Genomic DNA, 13,472 nt, shown 5'->3' with positions numbered 1-13,472 from the left:
ATATATATATATATATATATATATATATATATATATATATATATATATATATATCGAAGCTAAATCATGCACTTCACAAAAGGAGCTATTTAACTGTACTTGCAACCCCTACATAAATCATTCCACATATTTGTACATGTATATTGCATGAGAAATCATTGGTATTTCTTTATTGAACATCAATTTTCGGACATAATGAAAATGTAATATGCATACGCTGATATTATACATGAATGTTGATAATCCTACCCAAGATATTTCTTTGCTACTATGAATGAAACAATGACGACACTAGCACCGACAAGAACACCGACCAGTATCTGCCAGTTTGATGAAACCCAAGACTGTAATAGAGAAGGGAAATATTTGGTTTAATTAGGGAACTTATTAAATCAAAATGATGACATATTCATAATGATTCGGTTTAAATAATGAGTATGTTCTTACTAATTTTATTCTCATAGTTTCATTACCTTGAAGTCCTTCTAATTACAATACCTTCTTTTGTTATAACTATACAATATAAGCAGACCTGTTTTTTCTTCAAAGAGTATAATTAAGGAAACCAAGAGTCTAGCGGAAATCAAAAGGATGTAATCCAAAAACAAAAACCAGACATGGAAAACAGACACACACAACAAAAAACATGAAATAACAAAAATAGAAACACCCACCAAGTTGCTCATAAAAAGTCATTCTTCTAAAACATTCTTCATATGCATTACGGCCTAGGTCAATATATCAAATGTGTCTTAAATGAAACTTTAATGTGATCCTGGGATCATATATCTAGGTATGAAATATTCAAAGAAATAGTTTAGAAATTTTCAATAATTTGACCAAACAGAAGAGAAGCATACAAAATCATCACAGTAGCTGCAAAATGGACACCATCAGACAGCGAACGAAGAACAGGACGACCAAGAGAAGCATGGAGGCGAACTATGACATCAGAGTTCAAAGACATGGGAAAGACCTGGGGTGTAATGGAGAGCATTGTCAAAAACCGAGAAAAACTGGAGGTCCCTGATTACAGCCTTATGCGGAACCAGGCGCGAAGAGGATAAGTAAGTGACCCAACAAACCTTAATTTTCATCAATGAACATTTTGTTTAACTATGCATTTCTACATTCGTAATGTTTTACAAAAAAGTCTGTACTGACTTGTGCTTACCCTGTTCTCGGTCTGCTGTGTGTTTTTATCTGATCCTCTGATGACAGGGAGAGGGAATGTTGCCTCTAGATCTTTCTGAGGAACATCTTTAATTTTCTCATTCAACTCATCAGTTGTCAAAAATTCTCTGTCACAAAGAATGTGCATTGACACTTTCGTTGTTTTATCTCTGAATAGACGAAAATATCATGCATTCTCTTCTTTTGTGTTAAATGCTTAAATAAAATATTTCTTCCAAAGCTTGATATACCAATTGATAAAGACATCGAATTAAACTTTTGTCATGTTTAATTCTAGAAAATATATAGACTTTGATTTTTTTTAATGTTAAGGCCTCCATTTTTCATTCACATATCATTGTTTACAATCAGAGAAGTACATGAAAGAGTACATCAATGGAACTAAGTTTCGAGCTTATTTCGAAAGAATATATTCCAAAGATAAAGACTAGACAGGAACAAAGCACACGCACAACAGAGAACATGACCAAAATAACACCTACAAAGAAACAAAAGTAAATAAGCAACACAGACTCCATTAAAAACTGGGAACACGAGCCTTGCAGTGTCCTCTGCTTTTCTTAAAACACCAGTCGAGTTTCTCATAAAATTACACGTCCGGGGTAGACGGAATGGGGAAAAAAATCTGACACATGGCGCAGATAGATACATCACAACAATCCATGAGTTCATAATGAACTTCTGTAGTGATGACGCTTTCATCTTGTAGCATCATAACCCTGTTCCAGAAGCCCAATTGTAAGGAGTCGCGCGGAACAGTAGTCCGCATAACTGCGGCAACATCTTATTACTGCGTAAATTTTGAGACAAAAAAGTATTTTAATTAGACTACTAAAACGAACGAAAAATGACGTAAAGAAATAGTAAAAAAAACAAAAAATGGATTGGGAAACTCACTTCATATCAGCTTGTTTGTGGACAAAGGTGACATCAACTTTTTTACAGCTCTTATCTTGGAGTAGCTTAATTAGGCCAGCCTCTATCTCCTTAGTTATATCACCTTTACCGTCTATCACACCTTTAAACTCCATAGTAGCGGATGCTACGCCAGAAACCGTGGGACCTGTCATCATGACAAATGTCTTTAATTTATACATTAATGTCACTTTTTTAAATAAAATTCCAATTACTGAAGATAGTATGACATCTTATTAATTTAATCTCTTGTAACAGACCGGTAATAAGCCTGTCTTTAATATGAAACGATAAAAGTATCAAATAGGTTAGTTACTACGAACCTGCCTTCTTAAATGCAACAATTATTGAGAAATTAATCTAAACAACATATTTAGTTTCTTTTTTTGTATGATGAATTAAAAAAAAGCAGACATATGTACGAAGAAGAATTTTAATAATCAATAAAAGAGAGCGTTGTTGTTAAACTAGTTCGTTAGATTACACGTATATAAATGAAAAACGTCATACCCATAGCTTTGTAATGTTTGTAATGCTAGAATTGTTGTTCTCTGCGTTTTATCAAAAAGTGTATTTTGCAATTCACATTGAATTATTATGTATTGTATGGATAGAGTTACCAAAATTGCACTTATTTTTTCGATTTGTGATGACCAATTAAAAATCTTATGCATTTGAAAAGTAACACGATATGTAACCCAAATTATCCAGTCGTTATATTACATTCCCTTCGATCCATATATCAACGATAGTAGATAAAAAAAGAATGTGGAGCGGGACTGGATTTTTAGGGTTACATGATATACATTTATTTGGATGCCCCTTCAAATTTTTCATTCAAGTTCTTTTTGCATTTTAGTTTAATCTGCTTTCATAAAAGTACACATATAACAAATGAAAATTGACAGAATGTGTCTGTCACATGTGGCCAAATACGTCTATACGTTTGGAATGGAATCATACTATATTAAACGGAATATCAGTTAAGCTCTTACCTGTTGTAGTCAGCAACACAATAGACGGTTTAGGTGTTGTCGTCTTCACCGATGAAGCTGTCGTTGGGTTATTAACTGCTATTGAGGTTCGTTCTTGTTGTTGGGTAGAAGCTGTAGAGGCATTCGAATGGTAACTTGTCGTATCGTTTCTGCTAACAGTAGTCAATATATGCAATGTATTATTTAATGTGTTAGATGCCGATGGTGGTATTGATGTCGTTGTTAGATTTTTTGGGGGAGTATTTACCGTTGTTTGCAATAATTTTGATGTTAATGTTTTTGCATCTGTTGAAAATAATGTATTTTGAGCATGGTGTGACATCTCCGTTGTTGGTAATAAATGGATCGGTGTTGTTGATTTTGCTTGAGTAGTTGTATAAAAGGACACACGTTGTGTTATTTTTGCTGTCGACTTTCGAATAGATGTTGTTGGATATTCAGTCGATTGTGTTCTTGATCCCTCCGTATTATGCGTTGTTTTGATTTGAGCTTTGGTTTCACTTGACATTGTCGTCTGGCATGTAGATCCTGTATAACCTCCATTGCAATGACATTTATAATAGGGTGAACTCCCAAAAACAGCACATGTTCCGTGCCCTCTACATGGATTTGACGAACATGGACTTATTTGACAAGTTGATCCACTGTATCCACCATTGCATCTGCATGTGAAATAAGGCCTAGTGTTTGTTGTTACACACGTTCCATTATGACATTGGTTAGGCGAACAGGCACTGGTCTGACAAGTTGATCCTTTGTAACCATTTGTACAATTACATGTAAAGTAAGGATTAGTTTTAGAAACACTACATGTCCCGTTATGCTGACAAGGGTTGTTAGAACACGAGTTTGTCTCGCATCTTGTACCTCTGAATCCCTGTGGACAAGAACATCGATAGAAAGGTGATTTATTGTACACTGTACATGTGCCATGACCACATACACTGTTTGAGCATGGACTTCTCTCGCATCTGGATCCTTTGTACCCATTTGTACATGAGCACTTGTAATAAGGAGATGTACTTGAAGATGAACAAATACCTGAGTTTTGACATGGTTTTGTGGAACAGGGATTTCTTTGGCATGTAGATCCTGTATAACCTCCATTGCAATTACATTTATAATAGGGTGAACTCCCAAAAACAGCACATGTTCCGTGCCCTCCACATGGATTTGACGAACATGGACTTATTTGACAAGTTGATCCACTGTATCCACTGTTGCATGTGCATCTGAAATAAGGACTTACTATTGCTATCGCACAAGTTCCATTGTGACATGGGTTATGTGAACATGGATTAGTTTGACAAGTTGTTCCTTTGTAACCATTTGTACAATTACACGTGTAGTAAGGATTAGTTTTAGTTATACTGCATTTCCCGTTATGCTGACAAGGGTTGTTAGAACATGCGTTTGTCTCGCATCTTGTACCTCTGAATCCTTGTGGACAAGAACATCGATAGAAAGGTGATTTATTGTACACTGTACATGTTCCATGACCACAAAGACTATTTGAGCATGGACTTCTCTCGCATCTGGAACCTTTGTACCCATTTGTGCATGAGCACTTGTAGTAAGGAGATGTACTTGAAGATGAACAAATACCTGAGTGTTGACAAGGTTTTGTGGAACACGGAGTTCTCTCGCATGTAGAGCCTATATAACCTCCATTGCAATGACATTTATAATACGGTGAAGTCCCAAAAACAGCACATGTTCCGTGCCCTCTACATGGATTTGACGAACATGGACTTATTTGACAAGTTGATCCACTGTATCCACCATTGCATCTGCATGTGAAATAAGGCCTAGTGTTTGTTGTTACACACGTTCCATTATGACATGGATTAGGCGAACAGGCACTGGTCTGACAAGTTGATCCTTTGTAACCATTTTTACAATTACACGTAAAGTAAGGATTAGTTTTAGAAACACTACATGTCCCGTTATGCTGACAAGGGTTGTTAGAACACGAGTTTGTCTCGCATCTTGTACCTCTGAATCCTGGTGGACACGAACATCGATAGTAAGGTAATTTAGTGTTCACTGTACATGTGCCATGACCACATAGACTGTTTGAGCATGGACTTCTCTCGCATCTGGATCCTTTGTACCCATTTGTACATGAGCACTTGTAATAAGGAGATGTACTTGAAGATGAACAAATACCTGAGTTTTGACATGGTTTTGTGGAACAGGGATTTCTTTGGCATGTAGATCCTGTATAACCTCCATTGCAATTACATTTATAATAGGGTGAACTCCCAAAAACAGCACATGTTCCGTGCCCTCTACATGGATTTGACGAACATGGACTTATTTGACAAGTTGATCCACTGTATCCACTGTTGCATGTGCATCTGAAATAAGGACTTACTATCGCTATCGCACAAGTTCCATTGTGACATGGGTTATGTGAACATGGATTAGTTTGACAAGTTGTTCCTTTGTAACCATTTGTACAATTACACGTGTAGTAAGGATTAGTTTTAGTTATACTGCATTTCCCGTTATGCTGACAAGGGTTGTTAGAACATGCGTTTGTCTCGCATCTTGTACCTCTGAATCCTTGTGGACAAGAACATCGATAGAAAGGTGATTTATTGTACACTGTACATGTTCCATGACCACAAAGACTATTTGAGCATGGACTTCTCTCGCATCTGGAACCTTTGTACCCATTTGTGCATGAGCACTTGTAGTAAGGAGATGTACTTGAAGATGAACAAATACCTGAGTGTTGACAAGGTTTTGTGGAACACGGAGTTCTCTCGCATGTAGAGCCTATATAACCTCCATTGCAATGACATTTATAATACGGTGAAGTCCCAAAAACAGCACATGTTCCGTGCCCTCTACATGGATTTGACGAACATGGACTTATTTGACAAGTTGATCCACTGTATCCACCATTGCATCTGCATGTGAAATAAGGCCTAGTGTTTGTTGTTACACACGTTCCATTATGACATGGATTAGGCGAACAGGCACTGGTCTGACAAGTTGATCCTTTGTAACCATTTTTACAATTACACGTAAAGTAAGGATTAGTTTTAGAAACACTACATGTCCCGTTATGCTGACAAGGGTTGTTAGAACACGAGTTTGTCTCGCATCTTGTACCTCTGAATCCTGGTGGACACGAACATCGATAGTAAGGTAATTTAGTGTTCACTGTACATGTGCCATGACCACATACACTGTTTGAGCATGGACTTCTCTCGCATCTGGATCCTTTGTACCCATTTGTACATGAGCACTTGTAATAAGGAGATGTACTTGAAGATGAACAAATACCTGAGTTTTGACATGGTTTTGTGGAACAGGGATTTCTTTGGCATGTAGATCCTGTATAACCTCCATTGCAATTACATTTATAATAGGGTGAACTCCCAAAAACAGCACATGTTCCGTGCCCTCTACATGGATTTGACGAACATGGACTTATTTGACAAGTTGATCCACTGTATCCACTGTTGCATGTGCATCTGAAATAAGGACTTACTATCGCTATCGCACAAGTTCCATTGTGACATGGGTTATGTGAACATGGATTAGTTTGACAAGTTGTTCCTTTGTAACCATTTGTACAATTACACGTGTAGTAAGGATTAGTTTTAGTTATACTGCATTTCCCGTTATGCTGACAAGGGTTGTTAGAACATGCGTTTGTCTCGCATCTTGTACCTCTGAATCCTTGTGGACAAGAACATCGATAGAAAGGTGATTTATTGTACACTGTACATGTTCCATGACCACAAAGACTATTTGAGCATGGACTTCTCTCGCATCTGGAACCTTTGTACCCATTTGTGCATGAGCACTTGTAGTAAGGAGATGTACTTGAAGATGAACAAATACCTGAGTGTTGACAAGGTTTTGTGGAACACGGAGTTCTCTCGCATGTAGAGCCTATATAACCTCCATTGCAATGACATTTATAATACGGTGAAGTCCCAAAAACAGCACATGTTCCGTGCCCTCTACATGGATTTGACGAACATGGACTTATTTGACAAGTTGATCCACTGTATCCACCATTGCATCTGCATGTGAAATAAGGCCTAGTGTTTGTTGTTACACACGTTCCATTATGACATGGATTAGGCGAACAGGCACTGGTCTGACAAGTTGATCCTTTGTAACCATTTGTACAATTACACGTAAAGTAAGGATTAGTTTTAGAAACACTACATGTCCCGTTATGCTGACAAGGGTTGTTAGAACACGAGTTTGTCTCGCATCTTGTACCTCTGAATCCTGGTGGACACGAACATCGATAGTAAGGTAATTTAGTGTTCACTGTACATGTGCCATGACCACATAGACTGTTTGAGCATGGACTTCTCTCGCATCTGGATCCTTTGTACCCATTTGTACATGAGCACTTGTAATAAGGAGATGTACTTGAAGATGAACAAATACCTGAGTTTTGACATGGTTTTGTGGAACAGGGATTTCTTTGGCATGTAGATCCTGTATAACCTCCATTGCAATTACATTTATAATAGGGTGAACTCCCAAAAACAGCACATGTTCCGTGCCCTCTACATGGATTTGACGAACATGGACTTATTTGACAAGTTGATCCACTGTATCCACTGTTGCATGTGCATCTGAAATAAGGACTTACTATCGCTATCGCACAAGTTCCATTGTGACATGGGTTATGTGAACATGGATTAGTTTGACAAGTTGTTCCTTTGTAACCATTTGTACAATTACACGTGTAGTAAGGATTAGTTTTAGTTATACTGCATTTCCCGTTATGCTGACAAGGGTTGTTAGAACATGCGTTTGTCTCACATCTTGTACCTCTGAATCCTTGTGGACAAGAACATTGATAGAAAGGTGATTTATTGTACACTGTACATGTTCCATGACCACAAAGACTATTTGAGCATGGACTTCTCTCGCATCTGGAACCTTTGTACCCATTTGTGCATGAGCACTTGTAGTAAGGAGATGTACTTGAAGATGAACAAATACCTGAGTTTTGACATGGTTTTGTGGAACAGGGATTTCTTTGGCATTTAGATCCTGTATAACCTCCATTGCAATGACACTTATAATACGGTGAAGTCCCAAAAACAGCACATGTTCCGTGCCCTCTACATGGATTTGACGAACATGGACTTATTTGACAAGTTGATCCACTGTATCCACCATTGCATCTGCATGTGAAATAAGGCCTAGTGTTTGTTGTTACACACGTTCCATTATGACATGGATTAGGCGAACAGGCACTGGTCTGACAAGTTGATCCTTTGTAACCATTTTTACAATTACACGTAAAGTAAGGATTAGTTTTAGAAACACTACATGTCCCGTTATGCTGACAAGGGTTGTTAGAACAGGAGTTTGTCTCGCATCTTGTACCTCTGAATCCTGGTGGACAAGAACATCGATAGTAGGGTGATTTAGTGTTCACTGTACATGTGCCATGACCACAGAGACTATTTGAGCATGGACTACTCTCGCATCTGGAACCTTTGTATCCATTCGAACATGAGCACTTGTAGTAAGGAGATGTACTTGACATAGAACAATTACCTGAGTGTTGACATGGTTTTGTAAAACACGGGCTAGCCTGACATATTGATCCTGTATATCCTTTACTGCACCTGCAGTAATAACTACTACCATTGTTAACGCATACTCCGTCGTTTTTACAAGGCATACTTCGGCAAAGGTCTTTAACGTTACATGGTTTACCTGTCCAACCCGTCGGACATGAGCATACGTATGTACTCAAACTATTTGTACAATTAGCTCCGTGTTGACATGGGTTAGGCGTACAATGATCCTGTCTATCACATCGTGCCCCAGTCCATCCAGATTTACAGGTACATTTATATGAATTACCAATTACAGAACATGTTGCACCATTATGACAGGGTGAACTCGAGCAATAATTCCAATTTTCGCAATGTCTACCAGTGTAAGCAGTAGCACAATAACAAGTGTAATCATTGCTTCCTTTATTCACACATCTACCAAAATGTTGACAAGGAGAACTAGAACATGGTATTTGTTTATTACATCTACTTCCGGTCCATGGTTTGGTACAGGTACAGCTGTATCCCCGAGCTTTGCTAGTACATCGTCCATGGCTTCCACATGGATTACCGAGACAGTGGTTTTCAATAGTTGTGGTAATTTGAGTTGTAGCTTCATTGGTAGTTTTGATACTTTTTATCTCACATCTTTGACCGGAGAATCCATGTTGGCATTGACATCTGATAGACGTTTGTGATAGTGTTTGACACCTTCCGCCGTTTTGACATGGATGACTCTCACAGGTCTCCATAATATCACATCGGAGACCATATAAACCCAGCGGACAGACACAGCGATAGCTACCCGGAGTATTTACACATTTACCCGAATTACATATTGTCCTCAATACATTGCATTCGTTCGTGTCCGTCGTACAAGATGTACCTATCCATCCTGAAAATATACCCGAATTTATAAGTAAAACATTAAAATCACACTACTACAAAATGGAACAAATGGACTTCATGTTCATTCAAGACATGGGTACATCTTATTTTCTATACATTTCTTTCCCAGAAGTGTCAGAAGTTTCGTAGAGTTGGAGGCATGAATGTTGTCATACATTTTGACGTAGCGTTCGGTGTTGGTGTCATTTTTTGTATCGTCGAAATTGGCAAATTTAACGTCTTTTATGTATTGCGACGTACATCGTTCTATAATTGTTACATGTAAAAAAAGTGTGCTTATTTATTTTTTACATAAAATAACACACACGACATGTTTTATTATTTAATTATCCGATTCGATGTTAATTTTTCGTACGTTTTGGTCAATTGAAATGATCAGATTACATCTTGATATGGTAAATAGTGTGGCATCAACCATTTAAAAATGATTTGAAGGAAATTTTATCCTATGAGAAAAATGTTAGGAATTATGAAAACAAATTTCGGGATGCGCTAATAAAAAGTAAAACACCCTCACTAAAACAGACACAAACACACCTACAAGCAAAAAAGTCAATAGCACCCCACCGCACCCGTCCCCCCCCCGGAAATCATATTGGGAAAGCGTATAAAGTGAATCTTTCCTATTTGGTTTTATATCTCTAATGTAGACGTATGTTGATATTTCCGAATACATCATTGTACTCGTTTAGGAATTTCATAAGGTATGTTGCTTAACATAAAACATTGCTTAACATTTTGAGAAAACAAAACCTTGGCAAATCTCCCTCTTTAGAAAAATTTGGGAGCAAAAAGCAAAAAAACAACAAAAAAAAAAAAAAACAAAAAAAAACCATAAAAAAAAAACAAACAAATTTGCGTATAATGTTATGTCGCAGGCGTCGTCCACGTCGTGCTATGGGGACACTTCGTTTCCGTGCGATAACTTAACTTGGCGAATTGTTCTGAAATGTTAATATGATTTTAAGAAAATTCCTATTTAATTTGGACTTTGTTGCCCCTGCCGCTTCAGAAAAAGGGGCCAAAAAGGATAAAAATACGTATTTTATTAAAACCCATGAAGATTGGTTACTTTTTCGATTTCAAATTTTTTATTTTTAATGTGTTCTTTATTTAATTCGCCTAAACAAATGTACAGCAGATTTTACATAATGTATGTCTTTTGGACCGTTTCAAGTTATAGGGGTCAAACTTGGGTCACGCCTAAAAACATTTTCATAACTTTTTTCTTTTGTTCAATTTCATTTTTTTTTATTTCATTGGATTCTTCATTTGTTTCCTCATTAATATTCCTACCTGGATTTTTCAGATTTTGGATATCTCTTACGGTTCTCTAGTTATAAGGGGTCAAAAAGACCACTCAAGAATAAATCATTTTTTTTTGTTTTGATTTTGGTCCGATTTGAAAAAAAATTCAAAAAAATATTTTGCAATATTTGTAAAGCTTGTTATATCTTATAGCTAAAATAATTGTCAAGAGGTATAGTTAGATGATCATGAAATACGTTGATATTACAATATTTCACTAGCGAAAGTGCAAGCGCGTGTCTACACATAACAAAATACTTTGATGCAAGCACGCTGATCCCGATTTAACCAGCACAACATTGCATACGAACATACGAGAGTGCGCGCAAATGTGAGTGTATGTTGGGGGGGGGTCTTTTTCCTTTTTTTTCAACATTTCTTCATTATTTCATCACATTCGCTAAAATTTTAATTTTCTTTTATTCATTACGTCCTAAGTCCTAATAATTTTATCTAGTATCGTAACGTTTTGTATCGCGCTAGAACTCTAACAAATAGGCTTTTGGAACAGGGTTATGTTGCTGCAGGATTGGGGTCGTCGCTGCGGGGGTTTTGTGGTCGTCGTCGTGGGCTCGTGGATCGTTGTGGTGTGTCCATCGGCACCGTTAGGGCTGGTTTATTCAACGGGTCATAGTTTTCCTTTCCTCGTTTGTCTACCCCGGACTTGACTTTTTATGAGCAACTCGGCGGGTGTTTCTAGAAAAGCGGAGGGCGCGGAGAGTCCGAGTTGCTCATTTACTGTTGTTACTTTGTATGTATGATTTTAGTTACTTTATGTTCTTTGTTGTGTGTGTCTGTTTTCCGTGTCTGGTCTTTGTCCCTGGATTGCATTCTTTTGATTACCGCTGTGGCTTTGGTTCCCTTGGTTGCTCTTTCAATACTTTTTTTTATTGTTTTTAAAGAAAAAGAGGAGGATAAATACATTTTTAAGTATATGAAAAAGTCGACTAAATACCATTTGCCTTTTTGAATAATTCGATCGAATTGCGCATGGTGTACGCGTGAACAAATAAAATATACAAATTTTAGATGTTGTGACATTGTGATTAGACAGAGACAAGATGCTGTGCTTAGATACATGTTCAACCAAGTACAATTATTTTTAGAATATACTATCTGCAGCATATATACATGTATAGTTCAAAATTTCATAGTTATTAGTTCACTCAAAGCTACCGAAAAAAGCTTTTGATCAAGACCGGATAGCACGCAACGTGTAGAAAATGTCGGGAAAAAGACAACGTGACATCACAACATACACGCGTATTTATTTACTATTAGACAATAAAACCAATTATTTTTTAGAATAAAAATGATATTCTGAACATATATACAGTCCTTTTAGCGTGAATATACTTTGGTAAAAATATAATTCGTTGTTATATTTTACATCCGTAAGCAAGAAAGTAGACAATGGCCAACGTCGAAAAAATTTAAGACTTGTGACATAATTGAAATACGGACAGAAACTTTAAGGCTTTTAACAAAAAGACTGATTGAACATTTTATATATTTTTTCATTGGGGTTATGTAAAAAATTGTCAATAAAGTTAATTAAAGTCCCGATTAAAAAATCTGTTCGCATATTAACAATGTCTAACATTTTGTCTTCAAATCGATTTCTTTCCATTTTTACAATGTCCACAACAAAGGAGAGACATTTCTGATATTGTAATACGCTTTGATCTTATCATTACGTCATGAAAAAATATGACATCATCTGCTGCACAAACTGTTCTTTCCAAAAAAGTTTGTTTTATCAAAATACGTCAAGAAATAACTTAGATATATTGATGAAGTGAAATGGGAAGAAAACATTTTCTCAATGTTACCCGTCCACATATGAAAATGGACGTTCTTGTAATCGAATAATGAATACTTTCCCTCTACAATCAATGGCATCTTTCAAAGATTTATGATTGTAATCCTAACACAACAACCATTTTTGATCATTTTAATTTCTGTATTGCCTTTAATAACTCCACATTCTAATAGCAATATTTCGGTTTTCGTAACCAGCCCCGGTTCAATCGAATGTGACACCAACAACATACGCAACGTCTTGGTGCACTTTTTTGTAAAGTGCAGGTGCTATAATCAATATTTTTCACAGAAAATTAGTTTGCCGCTTTCTCATTCGGTTATGGCTTTTAAAGTGTATTTTTGATCTTTAAAGCAAAAAGTGATATGGTGGAAAGGGAAAGAGCAATGGGGAACATTCTAATTTGTTAATTCTGCCCCTGAACGTTTATGCATTAATATTATTCCATTCTAAATGAAGAATCTCATATGAAATGTGTGTCTTGAGAATACACGCATCTGATACATATATGAGAAAAATAAACGATTAAACCATATTATATAATATTTATGTACCAGTGTACGACCAAAAATAAAAATATTTCTTGAGATTATTGGCTGATACATGTACATGTCGTTCCCATTCATCCAAAAATCTTTTATATCATAGATTATATGTTTACATTAAATAAGACGAAACGAAGGCAAATGCGGTTACACAATGTAATAAAGTGCACAAATTCTGGTCTCGTGTGATTCCCTCCGTTTATGGAATTTGTGTAGAGAATTCGGT

The 13,472-nt window shown here is 36.6% G+C and overlaps 1 protein-coding gene across 2 annotated transcripts in view; it reads right to left on the bottom strand.

Moving 5' to 3' along the window:
- The window catches only part of LOC148603831 (uncharacterized), a 39,248-nt gene that overhangs the window by 2,594 nt on the left and 23,182 nt on the right, over positions 1-13,472 (bottom strand). For both annotated transcript variants that reach the window (XM_088551368.1, XM_088551369.1), the window contains exons 6-9: positions 3,105-9,557; positions 2,092-2,257; positions 1,175-1,343; positions 250-344 (exon numbers count right to left, since the gene is read on the bottom strand). In XM_088551368.1, the coding sequence (XP_088407494.1) occupies positions 250-344; positions 1,175-1,343; positions 2,092-2,257; positions 3,105-9,557 (6,883 nt within the window). The remainder of the gene's footprint in view (positions 1-249; positions 345-1,174; positions 1,344-2,091; positions 2,258-3,104; positions 9,558-13,472) is intronic.

This window comes from Perna viridis, chromosome 11, assembly GCF_037379345.1.
Source record: "Perna viridis isolate PV_CMFRI_1.1 ecotype Kerala chromosome 11, ASM3737934v1, whole genome shotgun sequence".
NCBI lineage: Eukaryota > Metazoa > Mollusca > Bivalvia > Mytilida > Mytilidae > Perna > Perna viridis.
Note: the sequence above shows the minus strand (reverse complement) of the source record. Positions and strands in the feature narration are given on the sequence as shown.